Source organism: Myotis nattereri, assembly GCF_964212035.1.
Source record: "Myotis nattereri genome assembly, chromosome: 14".
Lineage (NCBI taxonomy): Eukaryota > Metazoa > Chordata > Mammalia > Chiroptera > Vespertilionidae > Myotis > Myotis nattereri.
Genome location: NC_138089.1, coordinates 49,747,347 through 49,773,067, shown reverse-complemented (window position 1 = coordinate 49,773,067; position 25,721 = coordinate 49,747,347). Strand labels below are relative to the sequence as shown.

The 25,721-nt window shown below is 36.8% G+C and overlaps 1 protein-coding gene across 24 annotated transcripts in view; it reads left to right on the top strand.

Annotated features, from left to right (window-relative positions):
* Positions 1–25,721, top strand: part of CLASP2 (cytoplasmic linker associated protein 2) — a gene marked incomplete at its 5' end in the record, with an annotated part of 144,715 nt that overhangs the window by 112,433 nt on the left and 6,561 nt on the right. For 20 of the 24 annotated variants that reach the window (XM_081106448.1, XM_081106470.1, XM_081106468.1 and 17 more), the window contains 10 exons: positions 1,667–1,830; positions 2,816–2,894; positions 6,650–6,793; positions 7,795–7,938; positions 10,496–10,602; positions 12,051–12,204; positions 15,110–15,338; positions 21,336–21,529; positions 22,332–22,460; positions 25,423–25,629. In XM_081106448.1, the coding sequence (XP_080962574.1) occupies positions 1,667–1,830; positions 2,816–2,894; positions 6,650–6,793; positions 7,795–7,938; positions 10,496–10,602; positions 12,051–12,204; positions 15,110–15,338; positions 21,336–21,529; positions 22,332–22,460; positions 25,423–25,629 (1,551 nt within the window). Of the gene's footprint in view, positions 1–1,666; positions 1,831–2,815; positions 2,895–3,026; positions 3,078–6,649; positions 6,794–7,794; positions 7,939–10,495; positions 10,603–12,050; positions 12,205–15,109; positions 15,339–21,335; positions 21,530–22,331; positions 22,461–25,422; positions 25,630–25,721 lie in introns of all 24 variants that reach the window. The other 4 variants (XM_081106469.1, XM_081106466.1, XM_081106458.1 and 1 more) reach the window with 1 other exon arrangement.

The following is a 25,721-nucleotide window of genomic DNA, read 5'->3' as shown; positions in this document are numbered from 1 at the left end:
AGTGAAAGCTTAAACTTGGAGTCTTCAGGAAAATAGGCAAGAATTAAGAAAGTGGCATGCTGGTAAACCAGAGTTGGGAGAAAGGCAGGAAGCCCTGATCTATAGTGTTTGCTATAATTTCAGAAGTGTAAGTACTCCCACAATGGCTTATTTCAAGCTACCAACCAGCTCACAAAATTCATGAATATTCAATAGTCTACTTTCTAAGTAGGTGCTGACTATCTCCAGCACACCTGGCTGAATAGATTTGTCAGATACCAGTAAAAGTGAGTACTAGATTAGATTCATGCATTTGTCGGAGAGTAGCTCTAGTGAAATTCAACAGTATTCTGGGCCCTGAATTGAGGGCTAGAGGCCAAGTTTTGAATCTAATAGAAGCCAGGTTGGGTGGCTGTGGCTGTGGCTGTGGCTGTGGGACAGGAGTTAATGACTCTGCATTGTGGATTAGAGCATTTTTGAAGCAGATGCTGCCTGGGGATCAGAGTACTAGAAAATTTTAAGTACGTAGTCATAGTTCCTGCTTTTACAAATACAAAGCAACTTTAGCAAATAATGGAAGTGTGTATTTTCTAATTCATACAATGTTAAAGCTTAGTTAAAATTTTGATAGAAAAAAATCCTTTATTTCTAACAGGAAAAATGGCAGTTTATATATAATTATATAAAGGAAATTCAAGAAAGAAAGTATGTATTGAGAACAAAATTTTTAATTTTCAAATTAAAATAGTTACTTTCAGATTAACTTTTTTAAACCATAGTTTTTATAACTTGTGATTATAAATTGTCTCAATACAACATGCCTGACATTGTCTTAAGAGTTTTTTTCCTATTTACCTAGAAACAAATTTTCCAGTATGCTGTGGAATTTCTTGTAAAGAGATATAATACACATTAAGTAAGTCACTTTTCATAAGTATTTTAATGACATACATCACTTATGAATACTAGCGTTTCTTCCCTTAAAATATTTTTTATCTTACAAAATTTTTTAAACTATTGTGTTAATATTAGAACCAGGTATAAACCAATCAATAGAAATGGAGACTAGGACTTTTTAAAAATCATTACAATTTAAATGTAAGTTTGTATTCTGAATTTACATATTTTAGTTATAGTTATCCCAAATCATTTAAAATTACTTTTGGGGCAGTTTTAGTAAGTAATATATTTTATAACAAAACAAAAAATCTGTGACAACTGACTTTTTGAGAAATCTAAAGAGCCTTTAATTAGCCCATTATGTCAGAATGACCGGATGCTTTAAAGTAGCTGTCAGCATAGTCATCTTCTGATGACTCAGTGCCACTCTTCATAAGAATTTAGGGCCAGTGAAACTATAGGTAGTTTCTTGCCCTAAATTTCAGATGAAATGAATTTCAGTTTAACAAGTCTAAGCTATAGGTGTGCCAGTCATTATGGCCAAAGTTTCTTTACAAGTGATGCTGCATGGAGTAGCTAATTGTCGAACTTCAGCAGAAGTTGGATAACATTTCAGATGTACTCTTGTATCACAGAGTCCAATGAAAAGCAAGAGAGATTATTTTTCTGCTTGGCTGCCAATCGCTGTGCCTCTGATTCCTTTATTCCTTTCTATTTCAGTTTGAGTTGATCATAAAGGTCAATATTTCCTCCTTTTTCTCCCTCCTCCCCTGTTTATCAACTGTAGGTATTCAGCATGTTTTTGGAGACTCTAGTGGACTTCATACAAGTCCACAAAGATGATCTTCAAGATTGGTTATTTGTATTGCTGACGCAACTACTAAAAAAAATGGGTGCTGATTTGCTTGGGTCTGTTCAGGCAAAAGTTCAGAAAGCCCTTGATATTACAAGGTAATATTTTCTTTATATATTTCAAGTTTACCTGATAATAATTGGACTGTTTAGTTCCTGTGTTAAAAGTTCAGATATGTAAGTCTTTTCAAACCATTTAAACTGCATAGGCTCCATTTTAAAATTGTTAGTGAGGCCCACTCGTGTATATTTCCTGCAGCATTGGTCCTTAAACACTGCTTTTATAAAAATGTTATTAACATTTGTTCAGTATTTAAGGTACTATTTTGTTGTAATTAAGATATATCTGCTAACTCAAGTTGAAGATTTTATTCAGTTTAATGTAGAAATAAATTATTTTCTAAGTTTAAAAAGAATGTTTTATTATGCATTAAAATATTCAGAATCTTTTTTCAGAAGATTTTGAACCAATGCTACATTTTTACTTTCTTGTGTAGATTGTTGAAGTGACTTATTTCAAATATTCTATTCATTTATTGATTTAAGGCAGTAGTTCTCAACCTGTGGGTTGCGACCCCTTTGGCGGTCCAATGACCCTTTCACAGGGGTCACCTAAGACCATCCTGCATATCAGATATTTACATTACAATTCATAACAGTAGCAACATGACAGTTATGAAGTAGCAACAAAAATAATTTTATGGTTGGGTTACAACATGAGGAACTGTATTTAAAGGGCCAGAAGGTTGAGAACCACTGATTTAAGGTGAATCTAGAATTCAGATATTAGGTGTGGGGAAACATCTCTGATAATGTTGAACTTTTTCTGAATAGGTTTTAAATTAAATCTATATTTGAGGCAAGATAGACCGTTATTTACATAGTGTTGCTATTAAACCCCCTAGAGAACATAAATTCAAATGTTGAGATTTTTTTCAGGGAATAACTTCTATTGTATACAGATACTTCATGCATGCTTTTTGAATGACATGATATCTTGGTTTAACCATAATTTGCTGTCAAATTTGCTAAATGCTTGCTGACTTAATTTTTATTTTGTTTTGCTTTTTTCCCTTTTTTTTAGAGAATCTTTTCCAAATGATCTTCAGTTTAATATTCTAATGAGATTTACAGTTGATCAGACTCAAACACCAAGCTTGAAGGTAAAAATTTAACGTCTTTTGAAGATATTGTAAGGAGTTGAAATGTTTTATTAATAAAGTTCTGTTGATGTGTGTATTTGTGTCATGTGAGAAGCTTTTCAATCAGTGGATTTTGTTTTTATAAACTTTCAGACAGTCAAGCCAGCGCTTCGGGACCAGCTTCACTCTTTTTGGAGCTCTAAGGTTTTTTTTGTTTTTGCATTATTTCTTCTCTTAACTCTCTTTCCAAATTCTGCAGTGTTTCAGATAGTGTTTGTATGCATCTGTGTTCAACTACTAACCTTTGTAAGCCTGTAAGCATGCACATAATTTAATTTCAAATGTTATTCAAATGCCAGGCTATTCTTTGGAAAAGCTTATTGGGGGTACACATTTAGAAAGCAACACAAGTATGGCCATCTAACCCTGGGCTCATGATGCAAACTCGCTCTATAAAGTCTTATCTAATTTTATGTTTGTGATTTCCCAATACATTTTTAAATTTAGAGTCTGAATAGGTGTTTTGGGTGAAAGGTCACTTTTACCTATGTTTATTTTAGTAAACAAAAATTTTTAAGTTTAATCTCAGGGCTGTTCTCTTTAACTGAAATAGTAACATTTTTTGCTTTTTCAAATGTGATACTCCTAATGTGTGCCTAATATTTAAAATCAGGATTAACTTTCTCAATTGTTAGCACACATTTTCCAGTTATTTTATGTGAAAACTAGGTGGATTCCAATTTGTTATAAAACTAAGTATTAAATTTAAAATAAAAAATAATTTAAACAAAGAACTCCTGAATTCTTTAGTAAGATGTTTTGTAATGAGTATTATTAAATGAGAGTAAAGTCAGGGAAATAACAAGCATATACGCATTGACAATCCTTATATTTTTCTGCTCTGTTCTGCACGAAATATATTTCCACAAGCATTACTGCCCAGGACTAAATTTCCTTTAAGTTTCTAAATATGATTTTGTCTTAAAATCACAATTGTGTTTCTTACCAGGGTTGACTTTCGCTCAACATAATGTTATTTTCTCAGAGCTGCTTTGTGAAGGGGATTCCATCTGTTTTAATTTTGAAAAGTGACCTGCAGAAGAGAATAATTTACTTTATATTGTTGATAAATATTTTTAGAACTCATTCTTTGTCCAAGGCATTATGCTAGACATTTTAAATTTATAATGGAATATAGAACTTAAAATTTTTTATCATTATTATCTATAATAACTGATAAACTGTAAATTGTAATAAGGGTTATGATTTAGGTATGGGTGGTAGATATCCAGGTGTTAAAAAGGTATGTAGAAATGCTTCACGGGCCTGTGGAAATGGAAGTCTAAACCATTAGCTTAAGAAGTAAGGGTGATTAAAAAAAGAGAGAGAAATAAAAGAGGGGGAAAAAAGAAAGAAGGGTGGTAGGTGAGTTGAGGGAGAGAATAAAGTTTCTGAGGACTGAGGAGAAAGACACAAAGGGAAGAGAGAAAGGAAAGAGACAACTTAAAATTAGCTTTCCTATTGGGAAACATTATACTGGAGACTGGAATCACAAACAGTTTATATGGCTTTGTTATTATTTATTTTATATTACACATATACACACACATTATATATTATATATACACATATGCAAAGCTATAGGGAAAAATCACTCTTCAGCTCCTAAATTGATGTTTTAGGATAGCAAGAAGAAGTTATATGGAGCCATCCATACTTTACACCAAAAATAGAAGTAATGTTCAGATGGGTGACAGGATTAAGAATAAAAAACTTAATAGTTTATAGAAAAATACAAATAAAAAATATGAGATTTGTAAAAATTCTTTTGAAAAATTATGAATCTTTCAGATAAAAGATGGATGTTTGTATAAAATTTTATGTCTCTCACAGTATGCTGTGGTTAAATATCAGAAAGGAAGTAATAGAATAGGGAGAAATGGCAATTCAGAGTGACTTTAAGTAAGTAATATTTTAAAAAATAAATGTAATTTGATGACCTCTTTTTCTGGGTTACACAAACATGTTGAAAATTATACACACCTAATATAGCAACTAGATTATTTTTCCTCCGCTTAAGAAGAATGCATGTTTGTGTTATTAAAGTTACAGATTATGTATATGACCTCGAGAAATATTTTACTAAAATGTAAACTTTCAAATGATTATATGTGTATTGTGGTTATTTTGCCTGTTGATATAATAAACACACCTATTCTGTGAAGCCCTTTTAAAACTTTGCATACCTCTATAAATTGCTAAGGCACTGCACTAATTGAATCTCATTGTTCAATTATTAATGACAGCAAATTGAAAACAAAATACACTGATGTTCATTTTTTTAATTTCCTATAGCACCTTTCAGATATTAGCATTGATAGAAGGTGACATGGCCTCAAGAATACAGAACATTATGTTCTGCTGTATTGAGTGGGGCCTGCCAACTGCACAATTAACCATAGTCTCTGTTCTTCTCCATTGTACATTTTACCCAGGATGGCTGATAACTTAACTCTTGGTGTGTGTTTTTTCCCAATTCATGTCATGAAGTTGTAATTCTTAAATTCATTCTTTTGGAAATGAAATAATATAATTTGATCCCTTCTGTTTTGTTTGATTGTCTTACTGGAAGCAGAAAAGGGAAAATACACAAGCAGCAGAACCTTATTTTAATATTTTACTTTTTGTATGTTAACATGGTACTTTCCAGAGACCTTATTTGGACTGACTGAGAAAAATTACACATTAATATCAACAATAAGGGTAGAAAGTGCATAGAAAAATGGATTACCTTAATCTTTGGCAATGTTTTCAAAGTTGCTCTCTTAATCAAACATTCAAACCTTCCTTTTTCTAAGTCAGGAAAGAAGTATTTATTATGTGTTTGGAACCTTATGTATCTAAGGACTGTGCACTCTGCCAGGTGTCATTTCTAAAGTGTACTAGTACTATACTAATAGTCTTAGATAGCCCTTATTTATAAATCCTGGAATGTTTGAAGATATGGCTTTAAAAATAGGGGTTCTCAACCTCTATTTCTTCCCCACCATACCTGAGAGAAGGGAGATAAGTTAAGCATGGCTTTTTATAAGGATAAAAAAAAGCTAATTCTAAGGAAGAAGTTGTGTACCTGCATCCCACCAGGTAGCCACACATCATTCCTGGGAGAATGATAAGACTTTTTAAACCTACATATAACTCTTGTACACATAAGTGTTGTCTTTTCTCCATTTTAACTAGTATAAAATTTTCTGTGACACTTCTGTTGGAAGGTAGTTCTAGCACTTGATGAACCTATTAAAGAACCAGGTCTCATTGTGTGGGTCTTATTTGACAAAAACCCTATATTGCCCACCTTAATTACTCAGTTGATTTGTAATGCCTTATTTTCAAAATACTTTGGTTCATTTTCCCAAAAGCCAAATTATACTCAGTTGATAAAGACTGGCTCTCAGGGAGTCTAGACAAGTGTCAGCTATAAGCTCCGAAGGCAGACTGAAGGAGAGGTGTATAATTCTATCAAGAGAGTCTTCAGCAGTTGATCAAACCGGGCAGTGAAACGTCTGGGACTTAAAAGTACTGCTATGTGTGAAAAACAAAAATCCACATTGTCATATACTTGGACCTCAGGTAGGTAGGTGGTGGTTTAATTCTTTGTTGGTTGCTTTTTTTTCATTTTGTATTTGTCAAAAAATAATCACGTAATTGTTTTTGAAGTGTTCTCAGTGTCCCTCAGTGACCATCTGATTGTCCTCTCATTGTGCTTGCTTCTGCAGGTGAAGGTTGCTATCCTTAAATATATAGAAACTCTAGCCAAACAGATGGATCCAGGAGATTTTGTAAATTCCAGTGAAACTCGCTTGGCAGTCTCTCGGTTTATCACTTGGACAACAGAACCCAAAAGTTCTGAAGTTCGGAAGGTATGTTTTAATATAAGTTTTAGAAGATAAATTAGAAAAGCACGTCATTTTGGTTTGCCAGTGAAGGAAACTAATATTTTCAGGTCATTACCAGTTAGCATTGAGTTATTTACCTGGGAATATCAAGACCTTTTTTAAAAAAAAAAATCTTCTGTTGTTCTGTTTTAAATTGTTCTAAGTTTTATCCATTTAATATGAGCATAATGTTCAAACTTAGAATAAAAAACTATTCTTGCCATAATTCTCTGACCTCTAATCTTTTAACCATTCAAAATATTTCAAATCTTTTCCCTTGTATCTATTTTCCTATGTATTTCAAATAAGAGCTTACACTGTTCTTGACTTATTAATTTTAGGCATTATCTATTGATCTTTTGATGAATTTAGTCATGTATCTGTCTCTCTACCTTGTTAAATTTTCCCATATTATTCTCTTTCCTAGATCTTTCCCCATAACCTTCAGAATAGTTATGAATAAATTGTTGGTCACCAAAGGAAAAGACTTAATTTTAACTTTGGAAGTATTCACTCCTATACCATCAGATCTTTCTGAGTTCTTTTTATCTTCACTTGAGGATATGTTTTTTTGTTACTGATTTTAGAGAGAAAGAGGGAAGGTAGGAAGGGAGAGACAGACAGACAGACATCGATCGGTTACCTCCTTTACATACCCTGACCGTGAATTGAACCCAACCTGCAACCTTGTTGGTGTACCAGATGATGCGCCAACCAACTGAGCTACCAGTCAAGGCTCTAATGTTTTTTTAAGTATCTGTTAGTATTTTCAACATCCCTGCCACATGTCTATCACTAATATTTTTCATATGCTGAAATAAATAGGTTAAAAATTTATAATAAAGAAATTTTAAAGTGTATAAGAACATCTGTTTTTCTGGGAAAGATAGCCTTGTGTTAGTGAACAGAAATATTGAGTCAAGAAAATGGTCTCCTTTGAGTAACCAAAATATATCCATCTGCCCCTGTGTGTCTTTGTTTTCCAGGCAGCGCACTCAGTGCTGATTTCCCTCTTTGAACTCAATACCCCAGAGTTTACAATGTTATTAGGAGCTTTACCAAAAACTTTTCAGGATGGTGCTACCAAGCTTCTTCATAATCACCTTCGAAACACTGGCAATGGAACCCAGGTAATTTAAATTTATTTTCTTGGCTATTATCCTATATTAGAGGCCCAATGCATGAAAATTCGTGCAAGAGTAGGCCTTCCCCTGGCTGCCGGCACCGGCTTTCTCTGGCACCCAGGACCTGGGCTTCCCTCCTCCAGCTGCCGGCAAGCACCCAGCATCCAGGCTAGCTTCCCCCCACCCGGCCCCAGCTTCATCAGGAATGACGTCCAGAGATGTCCGGTCTAATTAGCATATTACCCTTTTATTATTATAGATAATAAAAGCCTAATATGCTAAGTGTCTGGTTGTCCAGTTGGCTGTTCAACCAATCAAAGCATAATATGCTAATGATATGCTAAGGCCGCTCAACCACTCACTATGATATGTGCTGACCACCAGAGGGCAGACAGTCAACCAGTCGACCAGTTGCTATAACATGCACTGATCACCAGGGGGCAGACACTCTGACCAGTAGGTTAGCTTGCTGCTGGGGTCCAGCTGATCGGGACTGAAAAAGACTGGCCGGACACGCCCTAGAGCCCTCCCACGTTCCCTCCCCAGCTGGCCAACCTCCCACATCCCTCCCTGGCCCTGATTGTGCACTGATGGGGTCCCTTGGCCTCGCCTGCGCCCTCTCACAATCCGGGACCTCTTAGGGGATATCGGAGAGCCAGTTTTGGCCCAATCCCACAGGCCAGTCCCAGGGACCCCACTGGTGCATGAATTCATGCACCGGGCTTCTAGTATAATATGATGGTTGGTTTAACAATTATTGCCTTTTTTTTATGTGAAGTAAACTTTTGACCCTAGTATGTAATGTTTGCATCTACATTAGACAGCATTTCTTGAACCTAATTAACTGTTGCCCCAGAAAGAATAGAATCCCTAGGCCTGTCATGTTTATATTATAATTTGGTATAGATTAGGATGGTGAATGGTGACCAGAATATGAATAAGGAAAGAAATGTGAGCAAGAACTTAGATGAAGGCTGCCCTAGCAGGTTTGGCTCAGTGGATAGAGCATCAGCCTGTGGACTGAAGGGTCCCAGGTTCGATTCTGGTCAAGGGCACATGCCTAGGTTGTGGGCTTGATCCCCAGTAGGGGACATGCAGGAGGCAGCCAATCAGTGATTCTCATCATTGATGTTTCTATCTCTCTTTCCCTCTCCCTTCCTCTCTGAAATCAATAAAAGATATATTTAAAAAAAAAAAAAAGAACTTAGATGAAGGCATTGATTTTGCATGCCATTAAATTAGAACATGCTATTTAGATGAACCAATTCTTATTTGAATATTAGAAGGATAACTTATTCCAGAATTAATGTATAAATCCAAAGAGGATAGTGCTTAAAAAGATGTGTTCAGCCTGGCTGGTGTGGTTCAGTGGTTGAGTGTCAATCTATGAACCAGGAGGTCACGGTTCTATTCAGGGCACATGCCCATGTTGCAGGCTCGATCCCCAGTGTGGGGCGTGCAGGAGGCAGCCAATCAATGATTCTCTCATTGATGTTTCTGTCTTTCTCTTCCTCTCCCCTTCTCTCTGAAGTCAATAAAAAATATATATATTTTTTAAAAGATGTTCATATTTAATAATTACAGGCTTGTCAGTCCAAATGTGCTAGATATATTGGATTTTGTTTGAGGGAAATAAAGTTTGAGTAAATGAAACATTGCAGTTATATATATCTAAATGGTATAGGATCATTTATGTAATATGCCTAAAAAATTGAACTTTTTTTAAAAGACAGACCTGGATAAAGGAGAGAATAGATTCACTTATGGCAAGCTTAAAGTAAAGTGTGAATGTTAAAAACAATCTGAGAATAATTTCCTGGGACCAAAGTAAGTTACCTGTTTAAAAGGAGAAGGGATTATTTTGTTACACATCATAAGAGATAGGCAAATTTATAGTATGATCAGATTTTTATGCCTTTGGTGACTTGTGAAAATCATTTGTAAAACAAACTCAGGGAAGAATAAAATTTGAGCCCTGGCTGCTGTTGTGCAGTGTTGAGAGCGTTGGCCCACACACCAAAGGGTTATGGGTTCAATTCCTGGTCAAGGGCATGTACCTGGGTTGCAGGTTCAATCCTTGCCCAGTCTGGGCATATGTGGGAGGCAACCAATTGATGTGTCTCTCTCACATTGCTGTTTCTCTCTTCCCCCCTCTCCCTCTCCTCCCACTCTCTCTCTCCCATTCTTTTCAAAAATCAATGGAAAAAATATTTTCAGGTAAGGATTAACAAAAAGAAAAAGGAAATTGGCTCAAAACAGGAAACTAATTTAAAATTCTTAATTTGGGATTGTGTTGAATCTTTGATGAAAAGATATTGGTAATAATGGAAAGTCAGAAGTGGGTGAAGAGAACAATAAAAGACTAAAGAGTTAGACTTCTAAATGGGGAGAATGTTTTTTTCTACAGAAATCAGAGATAAGTACATGAATATTTAAATGGTAGATCTATAAATATGGCTTTCATTATTGTTCAACTTCTTGATCGTATGCCTTTCTTAAGAGCCTTTTAGTTGAACTTAACACAATTATCATACATTAATATTTATTTGACTCCCTCCATCAGAGTTCCATGGGGAGTCCTTTGACAAGACCAACACCACGTTCACCAGCCAACTGGTCCAGTCCTCTTACTTCTCCTACCAATACATCACAGAATACTTTATCTCCAAGGTAATAAAGGGATAATTTTCCATCATAGTTTGTTATTGCAGGTTCCCATTATTGAAAAATAGACATTAATATAATTCCACTTGACTTGAAAGGTTTTAGGCAAATAGAAACTTAGCAGATTCAAAAGTATAACGCTTATTCCAAAAGTAATCATTTAAATAATAATGTATATGATACAGAATTTTTTTAATAAGTCAAAAGAAAACTTAGTGACATAGCTTTTGTAAATTACATCTTGTTACATTGAATAGCATAGTTAGTTTCTCAAATATGCTGTACAAATTCAATAAATTGCAAATTGTCTTTTAGTTGTACTAAGTAAAAATAGTGAGGGCAAGTTATAATGATGGATATTTAGATCTAATATTAGCCAACCACTTCTAAAAGTGGAAAAAATAAAGCTTATAGACAAAAACAAAAATAGAGAAGGGATAACATTATGTAATACTAATTAGGGGAAAATGTAACTGAGATTGGTCCTTAATATAAAATATAACATATAATTTTCACACACTTGTGCAATTCAAGCTTGGGCTATATTTCAGATGACATTCTGACTCATTAAAAAATTAATAGTTTTTCCTTTTTCCTGTCCTTTTAAAAAGTAGTTTGCATAATAGTCCATTTGTAGTTATGAGCTGGATTTTTTATTATTAGCCATACATACCATAGTATGCTTCATCATATTCATTGCAGTTAATAAGCTACTTCATCAGCATAAGGAAAATAAATATGTTGCACACTTTTCGTGTAGCCTATTCCTGTTATGTAACAATTTTAGTAGCTACATTCCAGCTTCAATTGAATTTTAGAATGTGATTATAGAATTCATGTCAATAATATGTTCAATGTTAAAAATTCTCTGCCTTCTTACAAAATTGTGTAAATACATTTATCTCTGTTGCTAGTGAGTTAATCACAAGAGTTAGCCAACCTTTTGCAAAGGGCCATATGGTAAATATTTTAGGCTTTGTGGCCATGCAGTCTTTGTCACTTATACTCAACTCTGATGTTATAGGGTGAAAATAGCGATAGACAATACCCAAATAAATTAGGATTGCTATGTTCTAATACCATTTTATTTATGCACCCTAAAATTTTAATTTTATATAATGAATTAGTTTGATTTTTTTTCTCAACTATTTGAAAATGTAAAAAAACATTATAAGATGTCAGGGGCATAGCTTGCTGACCCCTGATTAATCAGAACATCTTTAAAGGTGAAAAGACAAACCATTTGTGACATGGTTAGAGTCATTGTAAGCTGTCCTTAATGGGTGGGCAAGGGGACATGTACTTTAACCATCTATAGCTGTTGGGTTTTGTTTTGCTTTGGGGAATACACATTCTCTAATCCCATCTTTATAAATCTCGTTCATAATTTCCTCGAATGTGTTAGTAGTTTAAAACTGCACATAAATGAAAATTAGTTGATGTCTTTTTTATAGTGCGTTTGATTATGACACAGAAAATATGAACTCTGAAGACATTTATAGCTCTCTTAGAGGTGTCACTGAAGCAATTCAGAATTTCAGCTTCCGTAGTCAAGAAGATATGAATGAGCCATTGAAAAGGGATTCTAAAAAAGATGACGGAGATTCAGTGAGTATTTGAATGACATTACAGACTTTTTCATTAAGAGTTTTTTGGTTTGGGTTGTTGTTTTTTTGTTTATTTTTGTTTTTAAATATTTTTATTGATTTCAGAGAGGAAGGGAGAGGGAGAGACAGAAACATCAATGATGTGAGAGAACCATTGATTGCCACCTCTGGCACATCCCCTACTGGGGATCGAGTCCACAACCCTGGCATGTGCCCTTGACCAGAATAGAACCCGGGACCCTTCAGATGCTCTATCCACTGAGACAAACCAGCTAGGGCTGGGTTGTTGTTGTTTTTAACTTTGCTTTCTATCATTTTCAAACATAATTTTCCAGGGTTCACACAAATACTGTGTATATACCGTTGTTCTGGGTTTTATATTTAGAAGGCAGAGTTATGTCCTCAAGTTCCTTGTAGATTTTCAGATAGAACTGAGTACTGTGGAGTTTTAAGTTAAAATGTAAAGTGAATCTATTTTAGATTAAGTGGTCAGGAAGTCTCCAATCAGAATGGTGACATTTGCACTGAGACCTAAATTAAGGAGAGGAGAATTCCTTAAAAGAAATAGCAAGTGCTGTAAAGACAACTAGATGAGAACACCCTATCCATAGTTGTCGGCCAGGGTGAAAGCCAGTGTAGTTGGAGCATTATGAAAGAGATGAGGAGCCCTAGCCAGTTTGGCTCAGTGGCTAGAATGTTGGCCTGCAGACTGAAGGGTCCCAGGTTCTATTTCGGTCAAGGGTACATGCCTGGGTTGCAGACTCAATCTCCAGTGGGGGTGTGTAGGAGGCAGCTGATAAGTGATTCTCTCTCATCACTGATGTTACTATCTCCTTTCCTCTCTGAAATAAATTAAAATGTATTTAGAAAGAAAGAGGCGAGGAATGGCACCTGGACCAGATCACCTGGATCTTGCAAGACAAAACTTGGCGCTTAGGTTTTTTTTCCTTGTTAAATGTAGTGACAGTGATTTGCATTATCAGTTGTTTGTGTGCTTCCAATAAGAGTATTATGATCTCTCTTTCTGATATTTGCATTACTGTACAGTTTGTTGCTTCTGCCATTATACAAAGCAGTTATTTTTTATTCCTTAGGCTTTTCTCTGACAGCTAAACTTTCCTCAAAATAAGCCATCCCACTGTTTCCTAAGGAATCTATGGTTTCTCAGGGTTTTCAAAATTGGAGAACCTTGCAGTGCTTCAGCACATTTCTAAGGGGCTCCCCCCCTCTGCCTTCCTGGCTTCTTTCCTATTGTTGTTTTTCTCTCCGTGCCTTTCTGGCAGATGGCCCTGGTAAATTGGATGCTAAAAACCAGCTAATCACTCACATTTAAAGTTCTTTATCCCAGAGGCTGCGATGGTAGTAAGGACAGGTTAGTAAGAATCACTGCTTGACTGAGGTTCTTCCCCTTCCCCCAAAGACAGGGTACATTGCAGGGAGCTGGCATAGTGAGTTTGAATCCTGTTTCCTGGCAATTGTTAGCTAGTCTGATTATTTATATATATATATATATATATATATATATATATATATATATATATATTATTGATTTCAGAGAAGGGAGAGGAAGAGGGAGATAGAAACATCAGTGATGAGAGAGAATCATTGATCGGCTGCCTCCTTCCTCCCCCTCCTTACTGGGGGTCGAGCCTGCAACCCAGGCATGTGCCCTGATTGGGAACCAAACTGTGACATATTATTACTTCTAAGCTTCTGCGTCTTCATTAGGAAGGAAGGGGTATTTCTGTACATCTTAGAAGTTATTGTGAGTATAATAAGTCACATGACTTCATCCAGCCCAGACCTGAGCTCCAAATTCATACCTCAAGTGCCTGTTTGAACTCCTGACCTTTTCTTCTAGAACTGCTCTTTCCTATCTTAGTTGATAGCAACACTACTTGCTCAGCCAACTGACAAGACAGTTGTTCTTGTCTCCTCTCTCTTTCTTGTCCCTCATACTCAGTCTGTCAGGGTATCTGTTCATTGTACTAGTATTAGTATCTTCAGACTATATCTGAAATCCAACCACTTCTCACCACTGCCTTTCTGGTTCCAGCCATCATCATCATTAATTCTCTCACCTGGATTATTTTTTTTAAAAATATATTTTATTGATTTTTTACAGAGAGGAAAGGGGAGAGATAGAGAGCCAGAAAAATCGATGAGAGAGAAACATCGATCAGCCGCCTCCTGCACACACCCCACTGGGGATGTGCCCGCAACCCAGGTACATGCCCTTGACCGGAATCAAACCTGGGACCCCTCAGTCCGCAGGGCGACGCTCTATCCACTGAGCTGAGCCAAACTGGCTTTGGCTCTCTCACCTGGATTATTAAAATAGGCACCTAACTGGCCTCCTTGATTTTGCCTTTGCCCTCCTAGTCTATTCTTATTCCTCTACTCACCTCAAAGGTCCCTGTCTCAGAGTAAAAGCCAAAGTCTCCACAATACACTTTTCTCCTTTGTTGCCTCTCTGACTTCATCTCCTCCTACTTTCCTCCCTATTGAGTTTTCTTCAACCACACTGGCCTCCTTGCTGTTTCTTTTTATTTTTTATAATTATTTTTGATTGATTTTTTTAGAGAGAAGAGAAAGGAGAGAGAAACATCCATTTGTTGTTCCACCTATTTATGCACTCATTGGTTGATTCTTATATGTGCCCTGACCAGGGATCCAACCTGTAGGTTGTAAATAAACAACAGGTTTCTTTACATCTTTACTATAAGCTTTGACATTTTGATTGTAAGTTTTAACTCATGTTGATTTCCAGTATGTAAATTTTTTTCAGCTGGTTATTGTTACCTTTTTAAAATCACCTTTAAGCAGTAGGGAAAACTTTTCTTAGAATTTTGAATTGATACTTGAAAATTAGTTAATGTACTATGCCTTCCCCTTCCCGTTAATAGATGTGTGGTGGTCCTGGGATGCCCGACACAAGAGCAGGAGGTGATGCTACTGACTCGAGCCAAACAGCCCTTGACAATAAAGCCTCATTACTCCATTCCATTCCTGCTCACTCCTCTCCGCGCTCTCGAGATTATAATCCGTACAACTATTCAGACAGCATCAGTCCCTTTAACAAGTCTGCTCTCAAGGAAGCTATGTTTGATGATGATGCCGACCAGTTTCCTGATGGTATGTATGCTCTGTGTCATACTGTTACTGCCTGTGTTTTGGAGGCCTGATCATCAACGAAGCAAAAGCTGCTCTTTTTTGGTATCCTAAGAAGTAGGGATCTTTGTAATGGTCAAGTTTTCTCCCATCTTCTAGGAGCTCATTTCGATATTTTACAGAGAGGAAGGGAGAGAGAGGGATAGAGAATTAGAAACATTGATGAGAGAGAAACATCGATCAACTGCCTCCTGTACGCCCCCTACTGGGGATGTGCCCGCAACCAAGGTACATGCCCTTGACCAGAATCAAACCTGGGAACCTTCAGTCTGCAGGCCGACGCTCTATCCACTGAGCCAAACCGGTTTGGGCTAGGAGCTCATTTCTAATGGTTTGATAGATATCTTCCCAAGAATTGGAAACAGTGATCATCCTAAGATCATCCTTGAAATGAAGAAAACCTTAATGGCCTCCCCAAAAATAACTGAAACCAATGGTTGCTTGTAAATTTATCTTTAGACACCATTTCAGGCATTAATTTTTATACCAGAATGACAAAACTCTGAAGGAATACCCATTCTTTTTTTTTTTTCTTTGCTGTTAATCCTCGCCCAAGGTTGTTTTTCCATTGATTTTTAGGGAGAGTGGAAGAGAGAGGGAAAGATAAAAAGAAACATCGATGGCAGTTGGTTGCCTCCTGCATAAGCCTCGACCAGGGCCCAGACTGGGGAGGAGCCTGCAACCAAGATACGTGCCCTTCACTGGAATTGAATCCGGGACCCTTTGGTCAATAGACCGATGCTCTATCCACTGAGCCAAACTGGTTGGGCGGAATACCCATTCTTAACAATAGCCTATTAAGTGTGAAGCCATAAACATATGCTTTAATATGATATATCCAAGAAACAAATATGGGAAAAGCTACCAATAAGATTTGGAGTCAGGTTGAGATGGCCCCGGTGAGATTGAGATGGCCCCGGTGAGGTTGAGACGGCCCTGGTGGGGTTGAGACGGCCCCGGTAAGGCTGGGACGGCCCCTGTGAGGCTGAGACAGCCCCTGGGAAGCCAAGAAAAATACATGATCTCACTCATTTATGGATAATAAGGACCATTATAGACTGATGAACAAAAATGGACACAGAGGCAGAGCAACATTGAGCAGACTGTCAAACTACAGTGGGAAACCTGGGGAGGTTTGGGGGGAGTAGGAGATCAACTGAAGGACTTGTATGCATGCATATAAGAATAACCAATGGACACAAGACATTGGGGGGTGGGGGAGGCTGGGGGAATGTCAAGGGGGGGAGAAAAGGAGACGTGTAATACTCTTTGTAATACTTTAAGAAATAAAACAAAATTTAAAAAAAAGATTTGGAGTCAGCTTTTAGGTCTATAGGTCTAAGCTCTAATGCTTACAGTACGCTTAAGTCTAAGCTCAACATTACTAAGCTGCAAAGCTTGAAAAATTGGTTGACCTCCTTGAGTCTCACTTGTCACTTTTAAAAGAGGATGGAGATGTTGTACCACCTGCCCTTCTGATAACAGTATGCAGTAAGGTTCAGGGAAAAATGTATAAAAACTGATTAAAAAGTACAAAACACTGCAGATATTTTATTTTTAATAATAAAGAATTATATTTTCTCTACCAAATGATATCCATTAATTTTTTTATTTTTTTATGAAGACTCAATGTGGGTATCTTCCTTACTCTGCTTAGTAATCTGTATCCCCAGTGCTTGTCATTTGTAATTTTTATAAATGGAAAAATATATTTTATGACATAGAAGAATCATATTTTTATTAACTTCTCATGTTAAGAGAATTAATATAGCACAAATATCACAAAGTCAAAATTATGATAATATAGCAGGATCACCCCCTTATTGTCTAATGTTCTCCTTTACCAAGTATTATATATTTTCCATTTGTTAAAGGAAGGCATCTTTGGAAGTTATATAACTGAAACCTAAACAGGGTAGAATGTTTTTGAGCTTGAGAATATAATTTCTTCACTGCATAATACTTCTTGATAGACTGCTGAAACATAGGTAGCCATTTTTGGTTATGTAATCATTCTTTAAAGATAGATGAGCCCTCAGTTAACCACATAGTTGTTGCTCCAAGCTTCATATACCAGTTATTTTCATTGTCTATTTTTACTTTTAATTTTGAGATGGAGAAGCCTTGTTTGCCATTATTTTATTGTGAACATTGCTGATACTATCCTTTTTTAAAAATTTTATTGACTTTTGTTGCTGTTTTGATTTTCCTTTCAGCCACCATACCCCACCCCCAATATGAAAAATATCTTCTCTTTTTTATTTTAAAACCTAAAACTTTTGGGAGAAGATAATTATTTTGTTCAAGTCAGAAATTCCATAAAGGAAATTGTTTTAAAATTCTGAGACTAAGTATGTCTCACTCAGATGTCTCTGTACATATTTACAGACAGATACATTAGTGATAAATTTGTCAAAACTAACAAGTCAGAAAAAAGACATCTAGTGTTCATGTCTGATTATGGCCTTTGTAAAGTTTACCAGGGACTATAATATTTCAGAATACTGCCTCTATTTAGCATGTTACTGTATCCAGGCGAGACTCATATCAGAGTTTGCCAAGTTAAAAGAATATTCTATATTTTTTGAGTCTTGCAACAAAAATATTATCAGAATTGTAATTGTGCCAGCATTTGTCATGAGGACATGAGGCAAATTAGCCTTAGTGAATTAATTGTATTCCAGGCTCAGGTCCTCACCATGACACTAGGGGGTGATTCTTTTTTTTTTTTTTTTTAATATATTTTATTGATTTTTCACAGAGAGGAAGGGAGAAGGATAGAGAGTTAGAAACATCGATGAGAGAGAGACATCAATCAGCTGCCTCCTGCACACTCCCCACTGGGTATGTGCCCGCAACCAAGGTACATGCCCTTGACCGGAATCGAACCTGGGACCCTTGAGTCCACAGGCCAACTCGCTATCCACTGAGCCAAACCGGTCAGGGCTAGGAGGTGATTCTTACTTTCTCATTTTACTGATAAGAAAACTGAGCCTCCATAATGATTAAGAACATGTCCCTGTCACACAAAGGGCAAGAGGCAGAGGTTTGGTAAGACTCCAGAGCCTGTGCTTTGTTTTGTTTTCACATGACCACACTGCTGTGTGTCAGGCACAGAGGAAATATAGTTGAGTATACCCTAACTCAGTGGTCGGCAAACTGTGGCTCGCGAGTCACGTGCGGCTCTTTGGCCCCTTGAGTAGGACTCTTCCACAAAAGAGTCATGAAGTTTTGATACCACTGTACATGCGCGCCTGCACGTGGTATTTTGTGGAAGAGCCACACTCAAGGGGCCAAAGAGCCACATGTGGCTCACAAGCCACAGTTTGCTGACCACCTCTCTAACTTAATTAATTCAGTACCTTAGGTTTACTAGTATCTTATTTATATGGTATAAATAGTTCAGTTTTATAACAAATAATTTATGTGCTTTCTTTGGCAGAAATTATTTTCCTATGTCATCTCTAGACCATTCTATGTCTAGGCATTTCTAATTTATCTCCTAGAGTAATTACAAAGGCTGTATTTATGGAGAAAAGAACTGGGTTCCTTTGAAAGCGTTTTCTTTTGAATTCCATTTATTCAGCTGAAATGAAACATGCTTATCAGAATGATCCTCTAACATCGGTGGGAGTCTGATAAACTTTCCAGGAGTGGTTTTTGTGGGGTTTATAGAGATGTATTTATCCTGCTGTAGTAGTTCTTGTTAAACCAACAATATTGTTCTAATGTTGGTCTATACAAATGAAATTATTATAGACAGTATCTTCCTCCAAGTTAAGATCTTATCTTTGAGCTCAAATTTCTTCTTTTTCATTGTTTTGCTTTGCATTTTGCATAAGTTCTCCTTGACCTTCCAAAAGCCTAATTTGGTTCTCCTTAGTGATCAATCTTTCCAGATTGCCTCAAGACTTTAAATTCAGTAATCACATTTTGTGCTCTGTGTGTAAGTTTTTGGGGACAGAGTTTCTTGGTGCTGTAGTTTTAGTTCCATGAAAGCTGTCATAACAAACTTTCTTTTAACGGTCAATGAATGTTGTCATTACTTGTTTCCTATCATCAGTTCGCTTTGCTCTAGTTGAGATCATATGTTCTAAGACAGCCGTGGGCAAACTACAGCCCGCGGGCCGGATCCTGCCCGTTGGAAATGAATAAAACTAAAAAAAAAAAAGACCGTACCCTTTTATCTAATGATGTTTACTTTGAATTTATATTAGTTGACACAAACACTCCATCCATGCTTTTGTTCCGGCCCTCCGGTCCAGTTTAAGAACCCTTTGTGGCCCTCGAGTCAAAAAGTTTGCCCACTCCTGTTCCAAGAGCTGAACTTAATTTCTTTTCTTCAGGTTTATGCATCCCCTTACATGGAATATATTTTTTATTTTCCTACTTGTAGTTGTGTGTTCCCTGAGGCCTATATTGTCAGGCCGTTGGTACCTCTAGGTCAGAAGCTAAGCAGCTGGCAGAATGAGACATGGTAGCTTATTTTAAGGACCAATAGGGAACTATCTGGCAAAGTGCAAGCTTAAGGCATTTGGGGGAAGAGTGCTCTTTCCTCCTGAGCTTTTTTTATGTGGGCAACAGCCCTCTCCCAATGACAGGTTCACAAGCCTTCTCTGGTCTGTTAGGATCAGCAGAATGGTAGCCCTTTCCCACAAAAGGCCAGCATGCTCATACCAAGTAGGCTAACAGAGAAGACTGCTCCATGCTATCTTTTTTGGAGACTCAGGAGAGGGAATGGCCCAGGGGGTGCCTTCCAGGCTCAGGCACCATATTCTGTGCTTTATTTGTTTGCTTGTTTCAGAGAAGAAGTTAGTAAGGAAAGGGGTCTTATGGCACAAGCTCAAGGCACTGCCTGCCCAAGTCCCTCAAGGCCTGAACTTATGTATTTTATCATCAAAACAGTATAGGAAGAACTCTGTTATTTCGTAACGTTCTAATGTGAACTTTTGGACTTAACTGTCTTTCCCACAAAAATTATTCAAAGCATTATCTAATGACTGTTGTAAGACATAAATAATATGTGTCCTTTAACATTCATAAAATTTATGATTTCATAATTATACTTTAAAAAGGCAAAAGCAGCCCTGGTTGGTGTGGTTCAGTGGTTAGAGCATCGGTCAGCACACCAAAGGGCTTCCAGGTCAAGGGCACTATCTGGTTGCAGGTTCAATCCACAGCCCAAGTTGGGGCTCGTATGGGAGGCAACCAATCAATGTTTCTCTCTCTTTCTCTCTCTCTCTCCCCTCCCTCTCTCCCTTCACTCTCTCTAAGAATTAATGGAAAAATTCTTGAGTGAGGATTAGCAACAACTAAAAGCAAAAACAAATGAAAACGTAACAATATTGGGCCCAACTCTAGACTCTGACATTGAAAAATATTAAGTATTTATTCTGCCTCTTCTACCAAACTATATTTCAGAGTAATTAGCTCTAGTTGATGAAGTTACTCTCTACAGAAGAATTCAGCTCATTTTTAACTTCTAATAAAATAAATTGATTTAGCAACCATCAGTGGGTGAAACCATTAGTGAAAAGATTGACAGGGAACTTTACAGTGGTGGGATCAAGTTACTACCATTTAAATACAGTGATCATTGCCTCTTGAGATGCCACCATATAAATGCATACTTAAATATGTAAGGGTAAAATAGTTGGTATTTGTGATAAATGTTTCAGGGAAAAGGGTGCACAAAGATGAAGTAAAAATGGTAAAGATATGATTGTTAAATCTGGGTGATCGGTATATGGAGGTTCATTATACTGTAATCTCTCATGAATTTTTATTTTTAAAAGTTTTAAACTAATATTGGTGTTTTGGAAATGATAAATGGAAAATAAAATTACTTAGTTTCTCTTGTTTTACAGCCAGCATTGTTTCATGTTATGAAGTTGTTATCCCCATACTTGTGAGAATTTATAACCTATAAAGTTACAGAATTAATGCCATGTCCTTTGACAGATCTTTCCCTAGACCATTCTGACCTGGTTGCGGAGTTGTTGAAGGAGCTGTCGAACCATAATGAACGTGTAGAAGAGAGAAAAATTGCCCTTTATGAACTTATGAAACTAACCCAGGAAGAATCTTTTAGTGTTTGGGATGAACACTTCAAAACAATATTACTTTTACTACTTGAAACCCTTGGGGATAAAGAGGTAAATGGCATAATCCTATATAATAAAAGGCTAATATGAAAATCGACCTAATGGCAGAATGACTGGTCGCTATGACGTGCACTGACCACCAGGGGGCAGACACTCAACACAGGGGCTGCCCACAGTGGTCAGTGTGCTCCCACAGGGAAAGCGCTGCTCAGCCAGAAGCCAGGCTCACAGCTGGCAAGCGCAGCGGCAATGGTGGGAGCCTCTCCTGCCTCTGCAGCAGCACTAAGGAGGACACAGGCCAGGCTGAGGCACCCTCCCCATCCTCCCAGTGCATGGATTTCATGCACCGGGCCTCTAATATGTAAATAATCGCCTGTTTTTTCTGTCTTGGGTTGCATGTCACTGCCAGTTAACCAAGCACTACACAGATTTGGAAATGGGGAAAATGGGTCTCTTCTGCTGCTGCTTTCTGCATGGAGTTTTCACTGTAAAGTGCTTCTTCTTGTAAACCAAGTAGCCCAGCGATTTTGAATAATTGACAATGGCAAAAATGAGAAGTTGCTGACAGGTCTTTACAGGAGAGTACAGGTTACTTGTTTTGCCTACTTAAATTGGTTCAGATGTAAAAGTTCCTTTTTAATCGTATTTAGTTCTCAGTTTTTTTAAGATGTGTGATATGTTTTCAATTAGAGATGTGAAAACTTAATTATGCAATATTCCACATACTTTATGTAGTTGTCTATGATCCCCCGACCCTCACCTTAGTATTAAGATCCTTATACTTTAGACATGGGAAATGTAAAAGATTATCTACAACCCAAAATATTAAAAACATTAAAATGTTTCTTCTTAGCCTACAATCAGGGCTTTGGCATTAAAGGTTTTAAAAGAAATCCTAAGGCATCAACCAGCAAGATTTAAAAACTATGCAGAACTGACTGTCATGAAAACATTAGAAGCACATAAAGATCCTCATAAGGAGGTAAGTTACCTGACACTTAAATTATTATTATTTTATTCCTAGTACTTCTGATATTACAGCAGTCGCCCCTTTTCCTCAGGAGTTATGTATCAAGACCCCCAGTCGATGACTGAATCTAAAGGTGGTACCGAACCCTATATTTACTATGTTTTTTTCCTACACATAAATGCCCATGATAAAGTTTAACTTATAAATTAGAGTAAGTGGTTAACAGCAATAACTAATAATAAAATAGAACATTTATAGCAATATAATGTAATGAAAGTTATGTGCATGTGGTCTTTCTCACAATATCCTACTAATAGCACTCTACTCACCTTTTCACTAAAAGGAAGCTCTTTACAGCTTCTCTTTGGCACATCTGAACTGCCAGCATCACAACTCTTGCACTTTGGGCCATTATTAAGTCAAAGAAGGGCGACTTGGAATACAAGCACTGATACTGTGACAATGGATATGATAACTGAGCTGGCTGCTAAGTGACTAACAGGTGGTAGTGTATATAATGTAGGCTATGCTGGGCACAGGGATGATTCACGTCCTGTACGGGACAGAGTGGGATGATGCAAGATTTCATGATGCTACTCAGAAGAGCATGCTGTTTAAAATGTATGCTTTCTTACTGGAACTTTCCATTTAATATTTTTATACCGTGGTTGAGTGCAGATAACTGAGCCCCCAGAAAACTGGGGGACTACTATATTGCGTTAAACATAAATGTTGCTTAAAATGTACCCTTATCCATCATTTCCTTAATGAACACTCATCTTGATTTTCAAGGTAATATCTAATTGAGATACAAGCATATATTCCTTCCTATTAAGTACATTATTTTGATATCATGGCTAGCTCTAGGAAATAATTTATCTTCATTTTCTCCTTCATTTCACTTTTCGTTTTTTACTTAGAGTTCACCAATGTTATCTTCACATTCCACTTATCAATAAGAATTTAGTTGTTGTTTTTTTAAGTAATTAAGATAAGAATCGTTACTATTTTAAAGTGGTAAATTGCCTGTATGAGCTGGATATCTGTTAAAAGTTTATTAAATAGCTCAGCTGGTGTGGCTCAGCAGTTGAGCATCAACTCATGAGCCAGGAGGTTACAGATTGATTCCCAGTTAGGGCACATGCCCAAATTGCGGGCTCGATTCCCAGTAGGGGGTGTGCAGGAGGCAGATGATCAATGATTCTGTCTCATCATTGATGTTTCTGTCTCTCCCTCTCCCTTCCTCTCTGTGAAATCAATAAAAATATTTTTTTAAGTTTATTAAATAAAATAATGAGGACAGCTTGCCTGGAAGAGTCTAATATTGCCACGACCACCAGTGATGGTGATAAGACAATCATGAGGATTTTTATAAAAATCTCAGAAGTAATTAGAAAAGGAAATTTCAAATAGGAACTGCAGTTCTAAGAGAAAGCACCAGAGCAATAGCATTAGGTGTCTGGTAAAACAGACATGAGCAAAAGTCAAAAAGGAAAGTTAAAATAGCAGTGAGACAAAATAGATCAATACTTAATGTAAAAGCTAAAACTTTAAAAATCTCATAAGAAAACAAATGTAAATCTTCGTTACCTTGGATTAGGCAGTAGTTAGATAGAATGCCAGAAGTAGAAGTAACCTACAACAACTACTAGAAAGAAGATAAACGGACTTCATCAAAATTAAAAACTTTTGTGCTTCAAAAGACGTTATAAAAAAAGTGAAAAGGCAATCCACAGAATAGGAGAAAAATGTTATAAATGATGTGTCCGATAAGGGACTAACAACCAGAACATATAAAGAACTTTTACAAACCAACAACAAAGAGACAACCCAATTAAAAAATGGGCGAAAGATCTGGATTGACTTTTCTGCAAATAAGTTATACAAATGGCCAATGAGCACACAAAAAGATGCTCAACATCATTAGTCTTAGGAAAATGCAAGTAAAACCCACAGTGAGATACCACTTAACACAGACCAGGAAAAAGGCACTGGGAAGTGTTGGTGAGGATACAAAGAAACTGAAAGCCTCTGTAACCCCCTTTCCAAAAGATCTGACTGAACCTTAGAGGAGAGTGAATCATAACTTTTAAATCTGCCTGGATTTTTATTCAGATTTTTTTATTCAGCTGTTGTTTAACATCTTGCTTAATGTCTAAAAAGCTAATAGTTTAGTTACCCACCTTCTGACCCAAATAATGCCTGTAATATCCCTATTTTTACAAAAGATAAAGTTGACATTCTTAAGGTGCTATAGCTGAATTAGCCCTGGGTCTTCTGACTTCCAGTGTATTTTTCCCTTTGCCTTTCTGAGCACCTCTCACAGATTGAGGTCATAAGGAAGACACTACCAAAGTAGCATGAAAAGCAATAATTTTTACATGTTTTCAAGACCGTCACTAGAGATTACAGATCCTAATAAGATTGACAACTGTTTCTTCTCTTTATTGAAAAAGCAGTATCATACCTTCCCCAAGCCCAATACAGAAGGAAAGAAAATCATTATGAACAGAAGGAGGAATAGCGTGTTACTTGATAACGTATTGAATGTTTTATGTTGTAATTATGTGGTAAAAGGGGACATAGCACTCCTGGGGTTGAGGACACTAATAATGAGCAGCATCTCAGTGTGGCTGATGCAGAAGACTCCACATTGTAGTCTAGGTAAATAGAGCGTTCACTTCCCTGCACAACTAGACCACAATATGGTTTTAAAATCACTTTTGCCAATATTAAAAGAACACAAAAGAAGGAAAAATGGTTTAATAAAGACCGATGAATTCATTTCCTAACTTCAACAGTTACATTTTGCCAACCCTGTTTTAGCAGTACTCTTACTTTTTGTTTTTTTAATATTTTCAAAGCAAATTCCAGTTGTTATGTCCTATTATCTATATCATGAAGTTTGTACTTCCAGGACACAGTATAGAAAATTTATTTTTATTACTTCCCTACTCAATTTCCTTTGTTTTAGGTGGTGAGATCAGCTGAGGAAGCTGCATCCGTGTTGGCCACTTCAATCAGCCCAGAGCAGTGCATCAAAGTGCTTTGTCCTATCATCCAAACTGCAGATTACCCCATTAATCTTGCTGCAATCAAAATGCAAACAAAAGTGATAGAGAGAGTATCCAAGGAAACTCTTAATCTGCTTTTACCAGAAATTATGCCAGGCCTAATACAGGTAAGCAGTTAAGCATGGAGGAATAAGCTACGATAGATTTGGGATTCTGTTATTGTAGGCACTTTCCCAGGCAACACTAATGGCATGACCAC